Consider the following 20205-nt stretch of genomic DNA (forward strand, 5'->3'; position numbering starts at 1 on the left):
TTAGGCCAGGCAGCGATACTTGCTTTCAAGCCTAATAGAAACACCACAAAGCAAAGCCATTTGCTCGGCAGCACAGTCAGTCACATCTTAACCTCGCTCCGAAGAGCGAGACCATGAATTTGTTATGAAGCCTTTAGGATGGAGGGAGCAAATCTGTGCATTTCAGAACCATCCAGAGATGATCAAAGCCCCATCTGGAGCCCCTGGGCCCCAGTCAGTCCCTGGTGGGAGCAGCTGTGTGCCACACATCGCTGCAAGCACTGCCCGGGCATTGCATTTTCACATTCATTTCCCAAAGACTCAACACGGTGCGTACCAGAAAGGTAAATCAGAATGTAAATCAGAATGTAAATCAGAAAGGCCCCTTCTCTGCCTCATTCCTGGCGAAGCAGAGGCACCACACAGGCACAACCAACTCACCTGCTCGGGAAGAACAAGGTCTCTGTGTCAAGACAGACACTTTGAGTAGCCACTTCCACACCACAGGTTCACCCTTCAGGGCAGCCCCTGACAGCAAGGGGCAGCAGCACTGCAGCAGGCACAGCAGAATTGCCTTCTCTGGTGGGAGGTGTTCTTATCAGAGCTTTTGCTTATCGTTACTAACATATGTTATCTGAAAATTTACATTCCCATTAGCTACAGAAATAACTGTTGCCAGTTTATTACAGATTCTTGCATAAATCAGATATCCTGATAGTTCCCTGAGGATTGCAGCTCACCTTGGGGAGGGATGGAGAGCAGTGAGTGAGACAGTCCCAGCCCTTGGTCCCAGCCTGGCTGCCCTGGAGAACGGGAACCTGGTGGTGGAATGATGAGTTCAGCTCCACACCTGCAGGCTTGGGCTGTCCTGGTGGAAACAGCAGATGTCATACCTGAGGAGAATCAGCAAGGCTGGACACTCAGCCCACGTCTCACACAGCCACAGGCCATGAGCACCTCGATGTGCAGCTGTGATTTCAGGCCGTGCTCGTCTCCTTCCCGCCTCGCTGTGCTTCCAGCAGCAGTTTCTTCCCCGTTTCTAATATTTTAATTGCTGTTTTAAAGAACAGTATTTGGAAAGACAGTCTGGCACAAGGTGCACAGGTCAAATAAACTCCATGTTTGCTTATCTTCCAGAGGAAAAAAATAATTAGCCGCAAGCTGGAGGTGTTTTCTTTCAGCCTCAGGGACTTTTCAGCAGCAGTCAGCTTTCTGCCTCTCCCTCTCATTAACATAGAGGCAGATATAGATTAATTAGGCAAAAAGAACCTACACCAAACTTGAAACCATTGACCTGTATTTTAGGTTGCCTGTCCTGGTGTCCTCAGGGGTTTGCTCAGGTCTTGCTGTGTTTGGCTCTGCTGAATGCATTAGAATCTTTTTGTATCGTACTGCTCACTGTTTGGACATAACATTCAAAGATCTTAATCCCTGGTCAGGCAACCCACCCCTCACAGGGTCACCCTGTTCTTCCCCATGAAAAACCAATAGCCAGGAAGTAACAAATGCCTGAATCTGTAGGATTTCTGTAGCCCCAGGTCTCAGCTATGACCTTCTTCAGCCAGGCAATAATTCCATGGAAGCTGTTGCTGTGCTCTGCACTTGAATACATTTCATTGATAACAGTGCTCAGCACACACACCTGCACTGAAAACCTGCATTACTCAACAACCAGGTATGAAATGAGCCCTGAAAACCACCAGATCTCTGTGTTAAAAGGGCTGCTCCCCAAGCATCATGGCATTCCTGTGAATCACTAGTGCAGGACTTTACAACACTGTTACTACAGACACAGGTATTTATTGGGGTTTGAGATGCTGGAAACAGGATCCTTGTGCACATAAAATCCCAGTGATTTATTTTAATGCATTTTGTAAGTGAATTTTTGACAGATGGATGAAGCAGCAGAAGGGCGACACAAGGGAGTCAGCAGGTGGACAGAGAAGCCAAGAACAGACTGGCACTGATCAGATTATCCACTCCAAATACCTTGAGACAAGCACAATCTGCCCACACAACAGGCTGGCACTGACCAGATAAACAGCAAAACCAGCGTGGAGCTGCAGCCCAGCCACAGTGACAGCCAGGCAGAGCACTGCCCTCAGCCTGGGGGCAGGAACAGCAGCAGAGAACAGCCTTCAGCGGGTGTGTGGTGTGGGGCAGCGAGGTGGCACCAGGGGAAAACCCCAGCAGCCCAGGAGAGGAGCTCATCCTGGCACCTGTGCACACAGGAGAGCAGGGAATGCTTGTGGGGGGCTGGAACGTGCCCCTTTGAGATGACAACCCGTCACCCCTTCCAGCCCTGGAGATGTGTCTGCTGGCAGAGATGCCATTCACTGATTAGAGCTAAACCTGTTCATGGCAGACACCACAAGGCACCATCCCCTGCAAAAAAATGAGTAAATAAAAATCCTGTGCACACACAACTGCAATGCGTTCTAGCTTTTACACAATAACTAAATCCCAGCTCCCAGGATTCAGGACTCAGTATTCTGTATCAGCAATAATGACTAAAACTATTGAAAGTCATTAAAGAACTTGCTAATCAGTCTCTTAATTGAGGCTATCTGTTTTGCTTTACACAGAGACAAATTACACAGGTTAAAGCAGCTCCCAGCAAACATCTGTTGAAGCAATTCAAGATTAATGAGAAATAAAACTGAGTTCCCTTTGTGGTTGATTTTTCTCCCAACTGTACCTATAAACATGCTGTCATGACTTGTCAATTCAAAACAACTTTGCAGCACATTCCCATCCCCTCACAACATCTGGGAATCACAAAATCGTTTAGGCTGGAAAAGCCCTACCAGCCCAGCAAGTCCAACCATCCCTGGCACTGCCAAGGCCAGCACTAACCCACACCTGCAAGTGCCACACGCACAGGGCTCTGAAATCCCTCCAGGAGTGGGGACTCAGCTCTGCCTCAGGCTGGGCAGGGGAGGCTCAGGATGGATTTTGGGAATATTCCTCCCTGGAAAGGGCTGCCCACCCTGGCACAGCTGCTGTCTCCAGAGTCACCACATGAGAGACACTGATGGACAAGCTGTCACAGAGCTGTTTTTCTCTCTGAGGGAGCTGCAGACAGCTCTGCCCATGGAGCTGGCTCCTGACAAACGGCCCAGGGTGTTCATTTGCTTGCTCACCGATTAATTAGCCCATTAATACCTTTGCTCCCCGTACCTGTGCTCCTGGCAGCACAGCACGAGTCCCACACCCCCCGGGGCAGGAGCTCTCCTGACAGAAAGAAACTCAAAGGGGACCCAGGACCAGAGACCTGCTGCAGCTCCTGTCCAGCAGACAGCGACATGAACACTGTTTCCCAGCCCAGGAGGATCTTCTCCAGCCCCCAGCAAGCCCTGGACTGCTGCAGCTCTCCTTCCCTTCTCCCAGCTCCAAACACGATGTGCACTCAGCTTGGGCTTGGGGCTCACGGCTGAGCCTCCAGCTGGGGATGGACGATTCACTGGGAACTCACTCCTGCTGCCCATGGCTGGATTTGAAAGCCTGGTTTTGGGGGTGTTTGGGTAAAACCCTTGCCCATAACTTCTCAGAAGGATTTTCAAACTAGATAGATGCCCAGCTTAAACTGAAGTTGATGAAAACGTTTATATTAGTAAGAGTTAAATATATTTCCAGAAAAAGCAAGCCTTGGGAAAATCCCAGTGAGCACCTGGCCACACCTCTAGGAGCCCATCACCTTTTACATCATGTCTGTCAGTGACAAAAACCTTCTGCCTTCCTTGTCACACTGCTACAAAAGCCCAGATAAAACTCCCCAGAAGATGGTGAGGGTGAAGATGCATTGAAAGCTGACTGGTTTCAGTGAACAGCAGCCCAGGGACGTGGAAGGTCGCTGGGACCAGCTGGCTGCCAGCCTGCCATCCTGTCTGGAGCGTGGGGTGTGAGCATGCCTGAGCCCCAGCTGCAGCCAGAGCTCCCCTCTGCCAGAGGAGGTGTCCATCCCTCGTCTGGGCTGCTAAATTGGGAATCTCATGCTTGGTTATTGCTGAAACGAGGTCATTCAAATCTCCTAGATTCGAATTACGGAATTCTGGCATTTACATTTTAGCAGCAGTTTTCCCCTCCTTTCCGTGTTTTACGTGTGCAGATGGTTCTGACACATGCTACCCAATGCTTTTTTGTGGATGTAGGTTTTTGGGTTGATTTTTTTTTCCCTTCACAAACCAGAAAGCTGCTCTAGGAAACCTAATGCATGAATTGTCTGTTCTCCAACTTAATGAAGCTGGTGCCAAGTTTCCAAGCAAGAGCCATCAGGAAGCTTTCAACCATAATGCTCAAGACAGAGCTTTTACATATGAAGTGGAACAGAAGCCTCGGTGCTGTCCCAGCCCAGCAGGGACAGGGAGGCTGTGGCACAGCCTCATCTCTCTGCTCAGCAGGGCTGTGGGCAGGCTGAGCTGCAGCTGTGCAGCAGAGTGGCACAAGGTGAGGAGAGCTGTCCTGGGGAGCACACTCAGAGCTCCCTCTGACTGCACATCCTGGAGTGATCCAGCAGCAGGGACACTGGGCACACCAGCTGGCACAGCCCCGTCCCAGGGCTGCTTCTCAGCCTGGGGATTTCTCATCAGAGACCTCCCAACAGGAGGAAATCCTGCTTCAAACCAGAAAGCACTGCCTTCAGTTCTTGTCTCAACAAACCTCAACAAACGCAGCAATTCAGAATTCCCTGCCTTTTCCCAGGAGAAGAGAGGGTAACTCCTGGAGAGCAGGGGTTTATCCCAGTTCTGTCACTGCTCTGGGGGTTGGCTCAGAATCCATCACTGGTACCTGGTGATGGTGGGGGTGGCAGTGACCACAGGTGATTAAGGTGTGGCTTCCTGCAGAGACAGGCAGAGCAAACCCTGGGGCTCTGCTGCAAAGGGCCAGCAGGTGATTTGCTGCCCTCAAACACATCTCAGCCACATCCCAGCTCGACTGCACTATTTCCTACAGCAGGAAGCTGCTTGGGCATATCAAACGGGGCTAAATAAGAAGACAAAACCACTTAGGTAGTAGAAACTCCCCAGCTGGACTCTCTGCTGGGTCTTATTACAGCCTCCATGTCTGGAGAGCTTTGTATTATCATATTTTATAGAATATTGGATAAAGGTGAGAGCAGGAGAAACAGTGAGGAAAATGAGAATAACTGTAGGGAAAAAATAATAAAAAAGCAGATTGTTGATGACAAAACGGAGACAGCTACAGATTTAAGATGGAAGTTTGGTTTAATTTTTTATGTTCTCCAGTCTCACAGGTCCCAAACAGAGTCTGTGTTTGATTATCTGAAATATTTGATTTTTAGGTTTTCCAGAAAATGACGAAAAGTCTCAGCTCCAAGTTTATCCAAGACATGTTCTTTTACCATTTTAAAAGATGGAAACAGCCTGGCTGAGCAGGTCCCAGCACAACACAGCAATCATTCTGCCTCCCACAGAAGGGTGAGAGGGCTTCTGCTCCTTCAGCCGTGCCCCGTTGGAAGGAGGGGCAGACATGATGTGTCTGTAACCACTGCTTTGGATGGCTAAAAAAAGCTAATTAGAACTTCTGAAACAATGAGACATCGAATTTTTCAAATATGATTCATCCTGCATCTGCACAAGTCTCCTGAGGGTCATTTTCATAGTAAATTAATCTCTCTAATATCAGACTGAAGTTATCAGCAGTGACACCGTGGCCACAGTGGTGGCAGCAGCAGTGGCCGTGCTGCACAGGCGTGGGGGTGACGCTGATGAGATTGATTCTGACAACACAAAAAATTAGCTTCAAATTAAAATAGCTCAAATGGCACCAAGTGCAACAGAGGCTTTCTCAGCCCCTGGCCATGTTTTGGACACAAGCTCTGTTCATGTTCCCATCTGGAATGGATGGGGATAACACCTCTGGACTGTCCTGCAGCACTCCAGAGGTGCTGCTGGAAAGTGCTGGAGACCAGGACAAAGTCCCTGATTCCTGCTGCTCTCAGCTGTGGAGACAGGAGCTGCACTGACTGTTCCTGGACCCTCCCAGGGGCAGAGGGGATGAGGGGGTGCCTGCCTGGCCAGCACTGGCACACAGTGGCCACTGTGCCCTGCCTTCCCAGCTCTCAGCCACACAGGAGACAGGCCCTGCACTGCTGAATTAAACACCAGCTTCTTTAGCTTGCCTTCCAGCACCCAGAACTGTGGCTGGAGGTCCTGAGCTGTGTTCAAAAGGGAGATTTCAGCAGTCACAACATGCACCGGGGGCTGGGTAAATAAAATATAGCAAGTAGCTGCTCTAACTCCTCAGCAGCCTTTGCCTCGGAGACCACCGCTCTCTTTTATGGAGCTCTAAGCCATTCCCTGAATACATCCTGGAAGTAAATTTGTCTGCTGCCTTCTTGCAAGCAAGTCAGATAATAGTTCATATTTTTCTTGGCAAGATGAACTTCATAACTGGGTTCTAGCAAATACACCCTGGGATTTATACCCTCATTTCATATGCTATCAAAATTCTACAATATTTGACCAAATTTTTCTTTTTGGCAAGCACTCTTGCCAGGAAGTTCATTAGCCAAGATTTTCAAAACTGGAGGAAAAAATCAATATTAGCACAGACAGAGCAAATTCATTTGCTGATTAATGCAGAGATTGCTGGTATTTTCTTTAGCCCCATTTGTCACTGGCAATACATAGGGTGAGGCAACTGTTGAATCTCGAAGCCTTTAGTGTCACTCACAAACCAGGCTGAAACCATGGCCAGGCTGGAATTTCATTAAGCACAGGAAGGCATTTTGATGAAAAATCCAGTATGAGCCATCATTTAAAAAATTGTAACAATTAAAAATAAGACACGTGGCCTTTTTCCTCCTGCATTTTCAGTTCCCATTTTCTGGCAGCCTGGGTCCCTTCTTCCCAGTTCCTGCTGCTCCCTCAGGCAGCAGCACAGGCTCCCTCCAGCACCCTCATGGTCCATGGTGGCTGGAGAGGTGGGACCAGCCCAGCACACCCCTGAGCTCCTGTGTCACCTGCTCTGTCACCTGCTCTGTCACCTGTACCCCCTGACCCAGAGCCCTGTGTCCTGGGGTCAGCCCTGGGGTCAGCCCTGGGGTCAGCCCAGTGTCCTGGGGTCAGCCCTGGGGTCAGCCCTGGGGTCAGCCCTGGGGTCAGCCCAGTGTCCTGGGGCAGGGGGATGATCCCTCCCAGCCCTCCCAGCCTGGCATTATGAACCCAGCAAGCAGAGGAGGCTGTTGGGGGGTCCAAGCAGTTCCCCTTGTGGGTGTTGGTTTCACAGGCAGCTCCCTCCTCCACCACCCACCTGGTGTGAGACTGATGCCAGTCAGGGAGGGAAGCTCCAGCACCACAGCTCTGCATTTGTGGAACTGATGAATGATGAAGAGGCAGATTTAAATCCTGCAGAGGAGAAGTGGATATTACACAATGTGAGTGCCAGTGTGGCACATCACACTGCCTTGGCAGCACTGGGCACCACGTCGGGAGGAAAATCCTGCCCCATCCACACTGCTGGAATGGTCCCAGCTGCGCTGACAGCTTCAAGACCAGTTTAAATCCCTGGGGCTAAATGAGCTGTGCAGCTGGTGTGCAGGGGCTCCAGATGAAGCAGCACAGAAGGAAGCAGAACCAAGGCCAGGCTGGTTCAGCTTTAGAGCAGCTCAGTCTAGGGGAAGGTGTCCCTGCCCACAGCAGGGAATGAGGTGAGATTTAATGTCCCTTCCAATCCAAACCGGTGTGTGATTCCATCATTCCATGAACCAGAGGCATCCAAGCAGTTGTGCCAACAACTCCTCCCCTCTCGGAGGGTGACCAAGAGCTCAGAGCCATGTCAGAAGCACTCGCCCTTCCTGAGGCAGACACAAACCCACCAGAGCTCCGGAGCAGCCCCACCAACCACCACCCCCCTCCCCCTGTAATTACAAAACAAACTATGCAACAAAGTAAATGAGCTTGGTAATTTGTTATCGTTGTGCTGCTCCAGCAGCATGCTGAGGGTTGTAAATTAGGTGCTGTATTAAAAATGACAGAATCACCGTGAGTTCTGCAGGAGAGAGGGATTTCACTGAGGTGTTTGTGCATCTCAGCATTTGCACACAGCAACAGCATGGAGGGAAGCAGCAACACAGAAACACTGAGAGGCCACTGTGCTGCTTAATAATGCACAAGAACAGAGCTGAGAGGAGGAATTGTTATGTGGGTGCAGTGTGTGTTGGAGCAGCAGCAGTGACAGTGGCAGCAGGGCAGGAAGATGAGCAGAGGGGGCAGCAGGTCCCCAGGTGTGGGCAGCAGAGGGTAGCAGGCACTGGGCATCCTGAGAAAGCCACATCCCACAGGGATCCCTCCTGAGCTGAGCTGCTGCTCCTGCAGGAGCAGTTCTGAGCCATCCTCAAACAGCATCACCTCTCTGAATGCCCTCTGTCACCCTGGCCCCAGGGGCACAAAGAGCCATGGACAGACAGAGCAGTCACAGCATCACCTGGGCAGTGCCTTGGGAGCAGAGCACCCAGGGAGAGCCAAGGGCAGCAGAAGCAAAAGGGAACACAGCACCAGGATGATGCTGGGACTCCAGAGCAGCTCATCCAGAACAATCCAGAGAGCCTGGGAAGCAGTAACTGAAGTGCTGTCTGTCTGAAACACACAGAGCAGCTCACAGCCTGCTTGTTTATATTGTGTGCACTTCCCAAATGGCTCTACTTGGGGTGATCCCACGCTCCGAGGCAGGATTACCCTCCCTCCCTCCCTGTGTCCTGCCGAGCACACAGCCCTGGCTGTGTGATTGAACTCCTCACACTCTGGGCAATGGCAATCTGTGTGCTGACAGGACAACCTGCCCATTACTCAATTTCCATCTGCATTATTAACGTGGCACATCGAGTACACACACATCAACAGCCCACGGAAAACCCTGTTTGCTTTAGACTCACACATTATGCAGAGCAAAGAAATTACTACAAAGAGAGCTTCCCCCCATTTGTTAGCAGGTTCAATTACTGGGCCACTTAACCTGTTTTTAATGTTCATCTCCTTCTTGCTCCACATGAAAGCTTTACTGCCAGCACTACAATCATATGAATATAAGCTACTGCCTGAGACTGCTGGAGAGTTTTGGTTTCAGAGCTGAAGTAGAGGAGCACAGCAAGAATTACTGAATGGAAAGGAAGCAGCGTGCACTGTGCTGTGGGTGGATACATCTCCAGTGCCATTGCAGGGGACAAATTACCTCCTGCCTTTAATTAAAGGTGAGAATTTTGCTTTAGCTCTCCTGATGCCAGCACGACACAGTGAGGCTTGGCGTGGCCCCTGTCCCCTAGCCTGCACAGACAGCTTGGTCAGAGTCTGTGTTTGTATTTGCCTCTCTCAATCACACGTATCCAAATGTAGAAAATATGGCCACACCTAATTTCTTTCCAGGAATCAAACAGAAGCTTTCAGGCACTCTGTGCTGTTTCCTCAGCAAGAAGCAAGGTTGCACTGAAGGCAGCTGCTGCCCCAGCCCTGCAGCCACAGCTGACAAACAGCTCTGGGTACCGGGCTCCAGGCACTGGTGACACCCGTGTCACACATGTCACACGGACAGGACAGCCCCGGGCTGCCTTCCTTATCAGGTGTAGAAATTCAACACATCACACTTCAGCAACCCTTTGGCCACACTGCTTTGGAGAGGCCACTACAGCTTGGTCATACATAAAACAAGTGTATGTGAAAACTTTAGGAAACTCATCAAAGTAGCACCAAAATTTCAGTCTGTGACTTTCATGCTGTTCCTTGATTTGCTTGATTTCATTCTCCAAAGATTTAATTAATAAAGTGGTTAATAAAGTGCTCTCAGGGGAAGCAGTCAGGAGGGAACTGAGAGACACAACTGGTTTTGGACAGGGAAACACAGCTGGCACACAGGGATTGCCCAGGTGTGCCAGGCCCATCACAGGTGCAGGGATCCTGATCAGAGCAGCACACCCCAGCTGGACGGATCAGGGCTGCTGCTAAGGATGCTCTGAGCAGCAATGTGCTCCAGGAGCTGCCTCAGCCTAACAAGGCACCATGGGCTCAGAGGAAACACAGCCCTCACAAAATACATGAAAACTTTTTCCTAAATTTGAAAGGGACATCCATTTAATGAGACACAGAGGTGCCATCGTGATTTAGTAGAGCAATTCATATAAAATCAAAATTTTCAGTAGACTTACTCAATAACACTCTGTGTTTACATATGTAGAAAAGAAAGATCTACTTATTTGTTCAACACTTCCCTTTGCAAAGAGTAACATAATAAGTGAATTGGTAAGTAGTGAAAGCATTAACTGTCATATAAAGATTATTACTCTGGTTCTTGGTCATACAATTAAATTTAATGTTTGTTTTTCTGTCTCTGTGCAAGACGATAAGATTTCCCTTGTGAATATCTAAGCAGTGAGTGATAACATGAGGACAACTGCTCTGGATGGCCAATGCAATTCATTAGTAACCATGCATGCCATTAAAACTAAGTTTTGCAATTACCTCAAGTGACCTCAAATGCTAAGCAAGAACGTAAAGTTTAGGTGTGATTACAATAAACAAGTATAAAACTATCCCCAAACCAGGTCACCCATTGAAAAGAAAAAAAAAAAAAAAAGAAAAAAGAAAAATCAGAACTTGTTTGAATAATAATACTGAGATGTAAAGCTGCATTCATTTTTTGTCGTGTGTTCTGTGATGGACTGTAATAAAGCTGTGATTACATCCAGAGATATGAATTTATAGGTCTCATTTCTGGATAATACAGCCAGGAATGCATTAATAACAACTGAGGATCAATCAAAACCAGAAATGCTTTCTGAAAAAGGGGTAATTGAGAAACAGAAAACTAGACACCTACAACAAATGCTTCTTGAGAGAGAGACATTATTTCTGAAATATGTTGGCTGTTATCTAATTAAATAGAGGAGAACATGCCTGTGGCTGGACTCCCAGAAGCAGCCTCGCAGCTGCTCAGAGGTGCTCGTTAGCCAGCAGAGCCCTGGTGTGCTGGAGCAGCGTGTGTGTGCTCCAGAGGAGCTCAGACCCAGGAACATTCACCCCAGGAGACAAGGAGCACCTCTCAGAGGAGCAGAACGTGGCCATGCCAGGGCTGCATCACCAGCCAGAGCATTTAACACAGCTGGTTCCTCTCGCCCCGTTGGAATCCCTGTGGAACACATCGCTCACTGGTGCTGGACCAGCCTCAGGGCTGTCTCAGATGTCTGGATGAAACCATGGGTCTCCAGTGATGACAGCACTGATCACCCTGTCCCCTGCTTCACCAGCCCGTGTTTCACCAGCTCACACAAAACCTGATAGCCCTGACTACAGCTGGGGCTAATGAGGAATTAGGGAGGCCCTGGAGATAGGAAGAAGCTGGTCCAGTTCACATCAGGTCAGCTGTATGGAATGAGCAGGCTCATCCCCCAGCAAAGCCAGCTTCTGTCCTGCTGCCCTGCCTGGCTCTCAGGGCTGCTGCCACATCCCGCAGGTGTTACCTGGTGTTACCTGGTGTTACCTGCTCTTACACTATTCCTGACTGCTTTTCCAGCCCAAGCTCCTCCTTTCCATTCGTTTTCACCACTGCATCCCTCTATACCCAGGCCTCACAGCAACAAAGCAGCATTGCAGAGACAGCTCAGCGCTGCCACACTTATTGAATCCACCAAACACTTCCTTGATCACCTGAATTGTTGGTGATCCAAACTCATTTAATGTCCCCAGGAGACTGAGTTCATCAGGGTGGTACAATATGTGATCTGCAGGATGTGACTGGTGCTGCTACATTGACTACAGGATAATTAGATGCTAATGTCAGAGTTGTGTCAAGATGACAGGAATGTCACCCTGTCACACACCCGTGTAATTTCTGCTGGCTGCAGTGTCACCTGTTGTGGAAGGCACACCGAGGATGTGGCTGCAGGGCTGGGGCAGGGTGGGCTGCCCCAGCAGGGTGGGCTGCTCAGGTGTGAGCAGCCCCACGCTCACTGCAGGGTACGACACTGTCTCACCTACCATAGCACAAAGCCTCCAGCCAAGGGTGAGCACATAAATTCTGGCCTCAAACATCTTAATTAATGCCCCCCTGAAAAATGAGGACACAACCTGAGATATTCTTCTACACTGCCTATTTAAACACCAAACACACATAGAATTATAGAATCACTGTTTTGGGCTGAAAGGAGCCTTGAAGTTCATCCAGTTTCACCTCTACTGCCACGGCAGGGACACCTGCCACTGTCCCAGGCTGCCCCAAGCCCCAGTGTCCGACCTGGCCTTGGGCACTGCCAGGGATGATGCGGCCACAGCTCCTCTGGGCAGTTTGTGCTTTCTGAGCTCTCTCCCAGGGCAGACACCTGGATTTCCCAAGGGGAATTAGGGTGAGAGCAGCCTCTGGGGAGCCCCATCTCCTCACAGCTGCAGGTCCCCAGCAGTGCAAAGGGGAGAGCCATTGGTGTGACAAGGAGAGGCTGCTCACAAGGAATTGCACACTGTCAGCAAGGACTTCACATGGATGATTCCATCTCTGACTCCTCAGTGCTGCAGCTGCAATAACAGGCTGCAATAAAAGATTTCAATGGCCTTTACAGCATCTGGACCGAGACCAGCTCCCGTCCCATGCCATCTAATGAGAGGGTAAATGAGACTTCAGCACCCACCATGCATCCAGACCTTCTGCTTTTGTGAGGTCCAATATGCAGAAACTGCTCTCTACCACAAACCTGAAGTCATTTTAATCTCAGCTGAATCTTATCTGCTGTGATGTACCCATCAGCTCTTTGACACAGAAATCAAAGAAAACACTCCGAATAAAAGTAGACAGACATAATGTGAGAGAAGAAGGGGTTATCTGTAAAATATTATGAACTTTAAATGCACAAATATATTCCAGAATCCTCTTTTTTTTACCTTTTTTTTTAAATTTTAATAAAAAGCTGTTGCAGACAGATGTCCTGTTCAGAACAAAGATCATCAGGAGGAGTTCCATGGCCTACAAAAAACCCATTCATATCTCCCCTGGCCTTGAATTTAACTGGGGAGTCAATATTGGCCTTGGTGTTTTAATTACACTCAGGAAAGTTTCTTAATTAATGATATGCAGAAGGGATGCAGGCATTTAGAAGTGCAGACAATCTCTGTCTAACAAATCCATTTTTCTGTGGTTTGTGACATCTGATCAAGTACATCATCTCCAGCTCCCCTCCAACACCTCCAGCTCCTGTCCAACACCTCCAGCTCCCCTCCAACACCTCCAGCTCCTGTCCAACACCTCCAGCTCCCCTCCAACACCTCCAGCTCCTGTCCAACACCTCCAGCTCCCCTCCAACACCTCCAGCTCCTGTCCAACACCTCCAGCTCCTGTCCAACACCTCCAGCTCCTGTCCAACACCTCCAGCTCCCCTCCAACACCTCCAGCTCCCCTCCAACACCTCCAGCTCCTGTCCAACACCTCCAGCTCCTGTCCAACACCTCCAGCTCCTGTCCAACACCTCCAGCTCCCCTCCAACACCTCCAGCTCCTGTCCAACACCTCCAGCTCCTGTCCAACACCTCCAGCTCCCCTCCAACACCTCCAGCTCCCCTCCAACACCTCCAGCTCCCCTCCAACACCTCCAGCTCCTGTCCAACACCTCCAGCTCCTGTCCAACACCTCCAGCTCCCCTCCAACACCTCCAGCTCCCCTCCAACACCTCCAGCTCCTGTCCAACACCTCCAGCTCCCCTCCAACACCTCCAGCTCCCCTCCAACACCTCCAGCTCCCCTCCAACACCTCCAGCTCCTGTCCAACACCTCCAGCTCCCCTCCAACACCTCCAGCTCCTGTCCAACACCTCCAGCTCCCAGGGACTGGCCTGTGCCCACAAACACCATTTATTCATGCATGTGACCAGTTAGGTACGTAATTACCACTTTATATTCACTCTCAGCTGGAGCTTTTGAGTGCTGGGCATGTTCAGAGGCTTGACACTAAAACATGCAGAGCAGTGCATTAAGGCATCAAAAAGGGTAACTTAAAAGTCATTGCCATGGCTACATGACAACTTATTTTGTGGTATAATATGTTCTATGAAATATGTATGATCCTAGTCAATATATATCATTTGTTTTTAGCATTTCATTTCTGATAGTAGCCTTTTAATGATAACCATGGTCTTTTAATGATTGTAAAAATTAGACTGTTATAAATCAACAAGTTTTATATTTAATAGGCTGAAATACTCTAAAAATATTTGTTTTTCACTGCACTTTAGAAAGCACTTTTCTCTTTTGCAGTGTCTGGAATGTCTTTAGAGCCACATTAAAGTCTCCCAGGACCTTCACTTCCTTCCCTGTCTGCCAAAGGCTCCTCATGTTTTTTCTTCTTCATTTAAGGATGTGATAAAGAAAAAAAAAATCAAGCACCCATTTTTTTTGCACCTAAAATGTAATTGATAACATTCTTCATCATTTTACTATCAAGAAACCATTACAGGAGTAAATCTTGGTGATGAACTTGAAAACAAGGGTCTCAGAACAGCAACACAACACTGAAGTTGTTCCACACGCACCAGCTCCTGGCACCGCTGGCTCCTGGATGTCCATACAACCAGCAACAGCTCTTTGCAGACTTTGCTTTGTTCCTTTCAGAGCCAATATTAGGCAGCCTTGCAGTCTATAACTTCCCCATTCTTCAAAAACCCACATCTTTCAGTGTTTCTTGGTAAAAAATATTGAGAGCTCTTAGTAAGGTCATAAATTCAGAAGGGAAACTCATGGTTCATTCGATCTTGAAGTGCCCCAGATTACACAGGGAGGTTTAATTACACATCTAACAGTTACTTACCCCATTCAACACAGCTTTGTTAGACTTTTATTAAAGACAGGGATGGAAAAAGAGAGAATTATTAGTAATTCTCTCTACTTTTTTCTACTTTAAAAGGGAAAACTGGATGTTGTGGAAGTGTTCCCACGTCTGCCCACTGACACAGACCTGACCCATCTCCTCTGTTGGTCACACAAGAGTCAAGATTAATTGTTTTTCAAATAAATGGGAAATACAGCAAAAAGTTCAAAGTGAGCAGCACTTTACCTTGTGCCTGCCCTCCTGCCTGCACACCCTCGACAGCAGGATGACCAGGAGACAGAAAGCACATTTTGGCCTGGGCCAAAGGCAGTACATTTGGTCAATATATGTTCTAACATTTTCAATTACAAAAACCTCCGTTTAAGCAATAATTATAGCAGATCCCCTCTATACAGTAGCAATGGAAGGAGAACATTGTCATAACTGCCCATGGGAACAACTTGAACAAAAATGGGTTAGAGGGGAAAAAACATAATTAGGATGAGACACACATGCCTGACTCTGAAAGAATGAAAGAGAGTTTGTGCCTAAAGCATTAAAGAAATTGCTCCAGGAGAGCTCAGCGAGCCCCAGGCTTATCTGTCAGGACACAGCACACAGGCTCCAGCAGAGTTGCCTCCCTGGTTGACCAGGAGCACTGGCCAGTCCCAAAAGCAGAAGAAAACCTCTCTTCTTTCCCTGTTTCCTTCCCTGCCTTTGAAGAAAAAAAATCCCAAAAGACATTTGTGCAACCAATAGACAATAATATATTTATAACAAATAAGTGCAACAGAAACAAAAGTGATGTATTAAAGGAAAAAGTGCAGTATTGAAAAGGGAAAGTGCTGGGAATGAACAGAAAATAAGAATATTGATACTGCTGCCAGGAGCAGTACAAAATAATCATTCCTGTCTTCCTGCATCAGCATCACTGTTTAGAGAGCACACCTGGAGAATGCAAAGCCAGGTTCTGCTACAAACCTCTCATTTCCACACAAGTACAAAGCTACAAGGCCAGACCTTGGAGGGTGCCAGGACTCAGCCCTGCTCAGGGTCCCCCAGGCTGGGACCAAGGTGAGTCCTGGGGCTGGCACTGCCCAGCTGAACCACAGCACGAGGCCACCACCCTGCCAGGGCATCCCAGGGGGAAATCCTCAGGTAAAAATAAGGTAATAAAATCCTCAGGTGGCTTAAGTAGCAAAGAACAGTCCCAAACACTTAAACAAACAAGGAAAGAAACCTACCAAAACCGAAAAAAACCTAAACATTTCCCAGGTACATTTGCTATCAGGGAACTTGGATCCAATCCTATCAATCCTACTAAAGTATCATCACTGGTAGTGTAAAGCCTGGGTTACAGGACCTCATGTTCCCATGGAAACAAACCAGCCCCACACCCACGTCTGATCTTTCATGGCTTGGGCCCAAAAAACACACTACAATCAGAAACAGACACTTTCTTCCACTCACTGAACACCCCACTGGGGTCTTTCTACTGAACTCCACTCTGCTTCTCAAACATTTCTCAAGGACTGATTTACACTAGGAGTAATAGTTATCAAATATTTGGTGATTACATCAAAAATAGAAACTTATACACAACATTGTAAGGATAATGCACTGGACTTCTGCAAGCATTTCCCCCATACTTGAAGATTTTACTGTGCTTGGGGTTGGGCAGGTTTTTTAAAAAAAGACTGAATGTATGGTGCCATCTCCTGGACATTATAACCTAATCCACCAACAGTTAAGTGTTTTTCTCATAAAACCTTGAGAGGTGATCGATTTTACTTCCCTACAGTTCACAGAATCACAGCCAGGTTTGGGTTGGGAAGGACCTTAAAGCTCATCCAGTCCCCAGCCATGGCAGGGACAGCTCCCACTGCCCCAGGCTGCTCCAAACCCATCCAGCCTGGCCTTGGGCACTGCCAGGGATCCAGGGACAGCCCCAGCTGCTCTGGGAATTCTATCCCAGGGCCTGCCCACCCTGCCAGGTGAGAATTTGTCCCTAATCTCCAACCTAAATCTCTCCTCTTTGGTTTAAAACCATTCCCCCTTGTCCTATCACACCTGCCATTGTAAAAAAGTCACTCTCCCCCTTTTCCTAAGTTCCTTTAGAGACTGGCAGGGGCTCTGAGCTCTCCCTGGAGCTTTCTCCTCTCCAGGGGAGCAGCCCCAGCTCTCCCAGCCTGGCTCCAGAGGGGCTCCAGGCACTGGAGCAGCTCCAGGGCCTCCCCTGGACTTGGTGCAGCAGCTCCATGTCCTGCACGATCCCAAAGCTGGCGCAGGGCTCCAGCAGCCCCAGCGCCAGGAAGGTGCCAGCTTCCCCAGCCCAGAGAGAGGGGACGGCAACCCAACACCCAGCCCATGATACAACAGCACAGCTGAGCTGCAGACTCTTTATATGTAGGGAGAGAGACACTTCTTTCTCTGGGCTCGTAAGATTTATTTCTAGCAGGTATCAATGTCTGTTTAATTCAAACATACTGCCCCTTGGGACTCATTAGCAGTTTAACAAACTCTCCGGGTACAAACACACAGCAGATAAAAAGACAGAATCTTAAAATATTGTATGTATGCCTACAAAAATAATCTGGGTGAATGATGAAGGGTGTCAGGGAAGTGCTCAACCACATCAAACATTGAAAACATTCCTGAGATGGGCTGTTTAAATATTAAATAAATACCCTGAACTTCTGCAAATGTCAAACAGAAGAAATGATGGAATGCTATTTTTCCTAATCTGTTTCCCACTGTAATTATGGACTCTATACTCCAGCTAAAAGGATCATTTATCTTCTGCTAAGCATTTCAATTGCATTGTCTCCAATAAATTGTAGATATTACCTTTGACAGGTAACTGAGCCCAGCACAGACACAGCTGATGTGCCTAGAAAATATTTAACATTTTTCTTACATAGGACTTTAATAAAATGTTTATAAAATGTTTCTTCTCTATTTTTGTGAAAGCTTTTTTACCAAATTATGTATTGCTAAAAAAATAATTTCTTCTATCCAAAAAGACTAATTTTAGGGAGGGAAAGGTTATTTACAGGCAAATGTTCTGAACTGTATCCCCCTTTTTATAATACCACCAATGTAACAATATATATGTATTAGTATACAGTAGTATACAAATAACAACACATGCAAGTTATTTTTCCATGAGCTGACCTGGCCACCAGCATGCAGTGGGGACATTTCCACTGTGACACGGATACACAGATAATTTATGCAAAATAAATCCAAACCATAAGTAACTGCATGTGTGAGAACTGGGGAACTAATCAAGCAGAGCCAGCACTAATGAGCACTGGCAGCCAGGAACAACGGCTGTGCCAGGAGTGGGGGTAAAGGGGAGAGCTCATCCATGGGAACAGAGCAGGGCCACGCTCTGCAGATCCTGGGCACAGTCACACGAGCAGTGAGGCTGGAAAACACCTCCAAGATCACCCAGTCCAGCCTGTGCCTGATGCCCACCCTGTGCCCAGCCCAAGGCACTTGGTGCCACCTCCAGGGATGGGCACTGCAAACCTCCCTGGGCAGCCCCTGCCAAGCCCTGACCACCCTTTCAGTGAAGAAATTCTTCCTGCACAGCACAACCCAGCACCACACCTGTTTATTTTTGCCACCTGAACCATGTGGGCTTTTCCTCCCGTTTTTATGCAGCATTTAAAATCTAGTTCCAAGAAAAGGGACCAGTAAGAGCACAGATCCACAGCACTTACCAGAAGTGAATCTGAAATTACCAATGCATTTAATTCACCTTGAAATACCAATATTTACTGTTCTGGGTGGGATTATAGGAAATCCAAGCTAAATCAGAGACTTTACTTTAGTAGTTGTTTTTTGCTGGCATTTAAGCCAGGGAAAGCTGAGCAGCAGGTCCATCACTGCTGAGAACAGGTGGTTTCTCACTGTGCCTCTGCAAGAGCTTAGATTACAAAAATCACATCAAATCTCAGCACTTCCATAGTCAGAGCTTGAGCATTTTCCATCTGAGGTGTCAGAGGAACTCAGGCTCTTCCACTGGTGGCACAGGTCACTGCTGCTCACACCACAGGTGTGGGAAACCTCTTCCTCACACAGTTTGATGGAATTTGGTGGAATAAGTGTGCTCAGAAACAAATGCCTGTGTTTTATTACTGCATTACTCTAGTACAGCGGTGAGTGGTCAAGTGATGAATGCAGCTTGGATTGTGTCCTGTGTAATGACACAAGTGAGGTGCCAGCGCTGTGGGGGCTGTGTTGGGCACTGCCAGCCCACGGAGAGGGGAACATGAGAACAGAGATACTGCACAGCCCGGCAAGGGGCCACAGATATGGGGACCTGCAGAATCTGGACTCTGAGCAGAAAAAAAACTCCCGGGAAAGGCAGGACTGCTGAGCAGCGTTGCTGTCAGCAATTAAAGCTCAGTACAAAGGAGCAGAGGTTTGTTCCAGCAGAAGAGACCATCGTCCTTACTGGAGTAAGTGCAGAGCACAAGGAAGGATCAAACTGATCCTTGTGGTGTGCATTGCTCTGATTAGGACAGTTATCACTTGCATCACAGCCTCACACTGAGAAAGCACAGTGAACCATTTATCTATTTTACTTTAATCTTCTCTGCCAGCGGTTTACAATCACGAAAAGCTATGGATTTATCGTACATTTTTTTAAAACTTCATAAATTTCTTTTTTTATTTTTTTCCCTCGGTAGCTCCTATTGTGCTTTTACAGCTACTTTTTATTGTAAGATTTGTGTATAATGAGATCTTATCATGGCAAAGCCTTCTTTCATTTCCCTCTGATTGCATTTGGTATCTGTAATCTCAACAGACTCCGAATACAAACGGAACCCGCAGATCAAAACCCACAATATCTGAGGCAAGGAACCGCAGAGGGAAAAACCTTCGGCTGGAAAAGCCTTCAGCCGTGTGACTCCTGCAAGTCGCTAGCAGGGAGAACGGGAGCGGCAGCCTGCAGCGAGCCCCGGTAGGTTCCGCTCCGCCGCTCCGAGCGCGGCCCCGCTCCCGGCGCGCCCCGGCGGCTGCGGCTGCGGCCGGGGGAAGCGCCAGCAGGGCGGGGACGGGCGGGCAGGCGGCAACGGGCGAGCTCAGGCGCGATTCGGACTTTGTTCCTCACCGCACTTACACACCGGGCACCCTTCTCCACCCCCGCTCGGTGCACAGAGGTGCCCCCGCGCCGTGCCCGCCCGGAGCCCGGCAGAGCGGCCCCGGAGCCCGGCAGAGCCGCCCCGGAGCCCAGCAGAGCCGCCCCGGCCCCGCCCGGCAGAGCCGCCCCGAGGGCTCCGCGCCGCCCCTGCCCCGCCCGCGCCTCCGGGCCGCGCTCGGGGCCCTGCCGGCGAGGGGGAGGCGCAGCGCGGCCCGGCGGGCGGACACGGGCCGGCGGCTGGAGGGGTCCGCGGCGCTGCGAGGTGCGGCGGGGCTGG

At 48.8% G+C, this 20205-nt stretch overlaps 1 protein-coding gene across 1 annotated transcript in view; it reads left to right on the top strand.

The window, feature by feature from the left end:
- FPGT (fucose-1-phosphate guanylyltransferase) overlaps nt 1-20205 on the top strand; it is a 159360-nt gene that overhangs the window by 133685 nt on the left and 5470 nt on the right. The window contains exon 2 of the mRNA XM_088060087.1: nt 19705-20190. Coding sequence (XP_087916213.1) covers nt 19705-20190 — 486 coding nt within the window. The remainder of the gene's footprint in view (nt 1-19704; nt 20191-20205) is intronic.

Source organism: Pseudopodoces humilis, chromosome 10 (assembly GCF_049639895.1).
Source record: "Pseudopodoces humilis isolate 2021_Gansu_Grassland_sample_001 chromosome 10, ASM4963989v1, whole genome shotgun sequence".
Classification (NCBI taxonomy): domain Eukaryota; kingdom Metazoa; phylum Chordata; class Aves; order Passeriformes; family Paridae; genus Pseudopodoces; species Pseudopodoces humilis.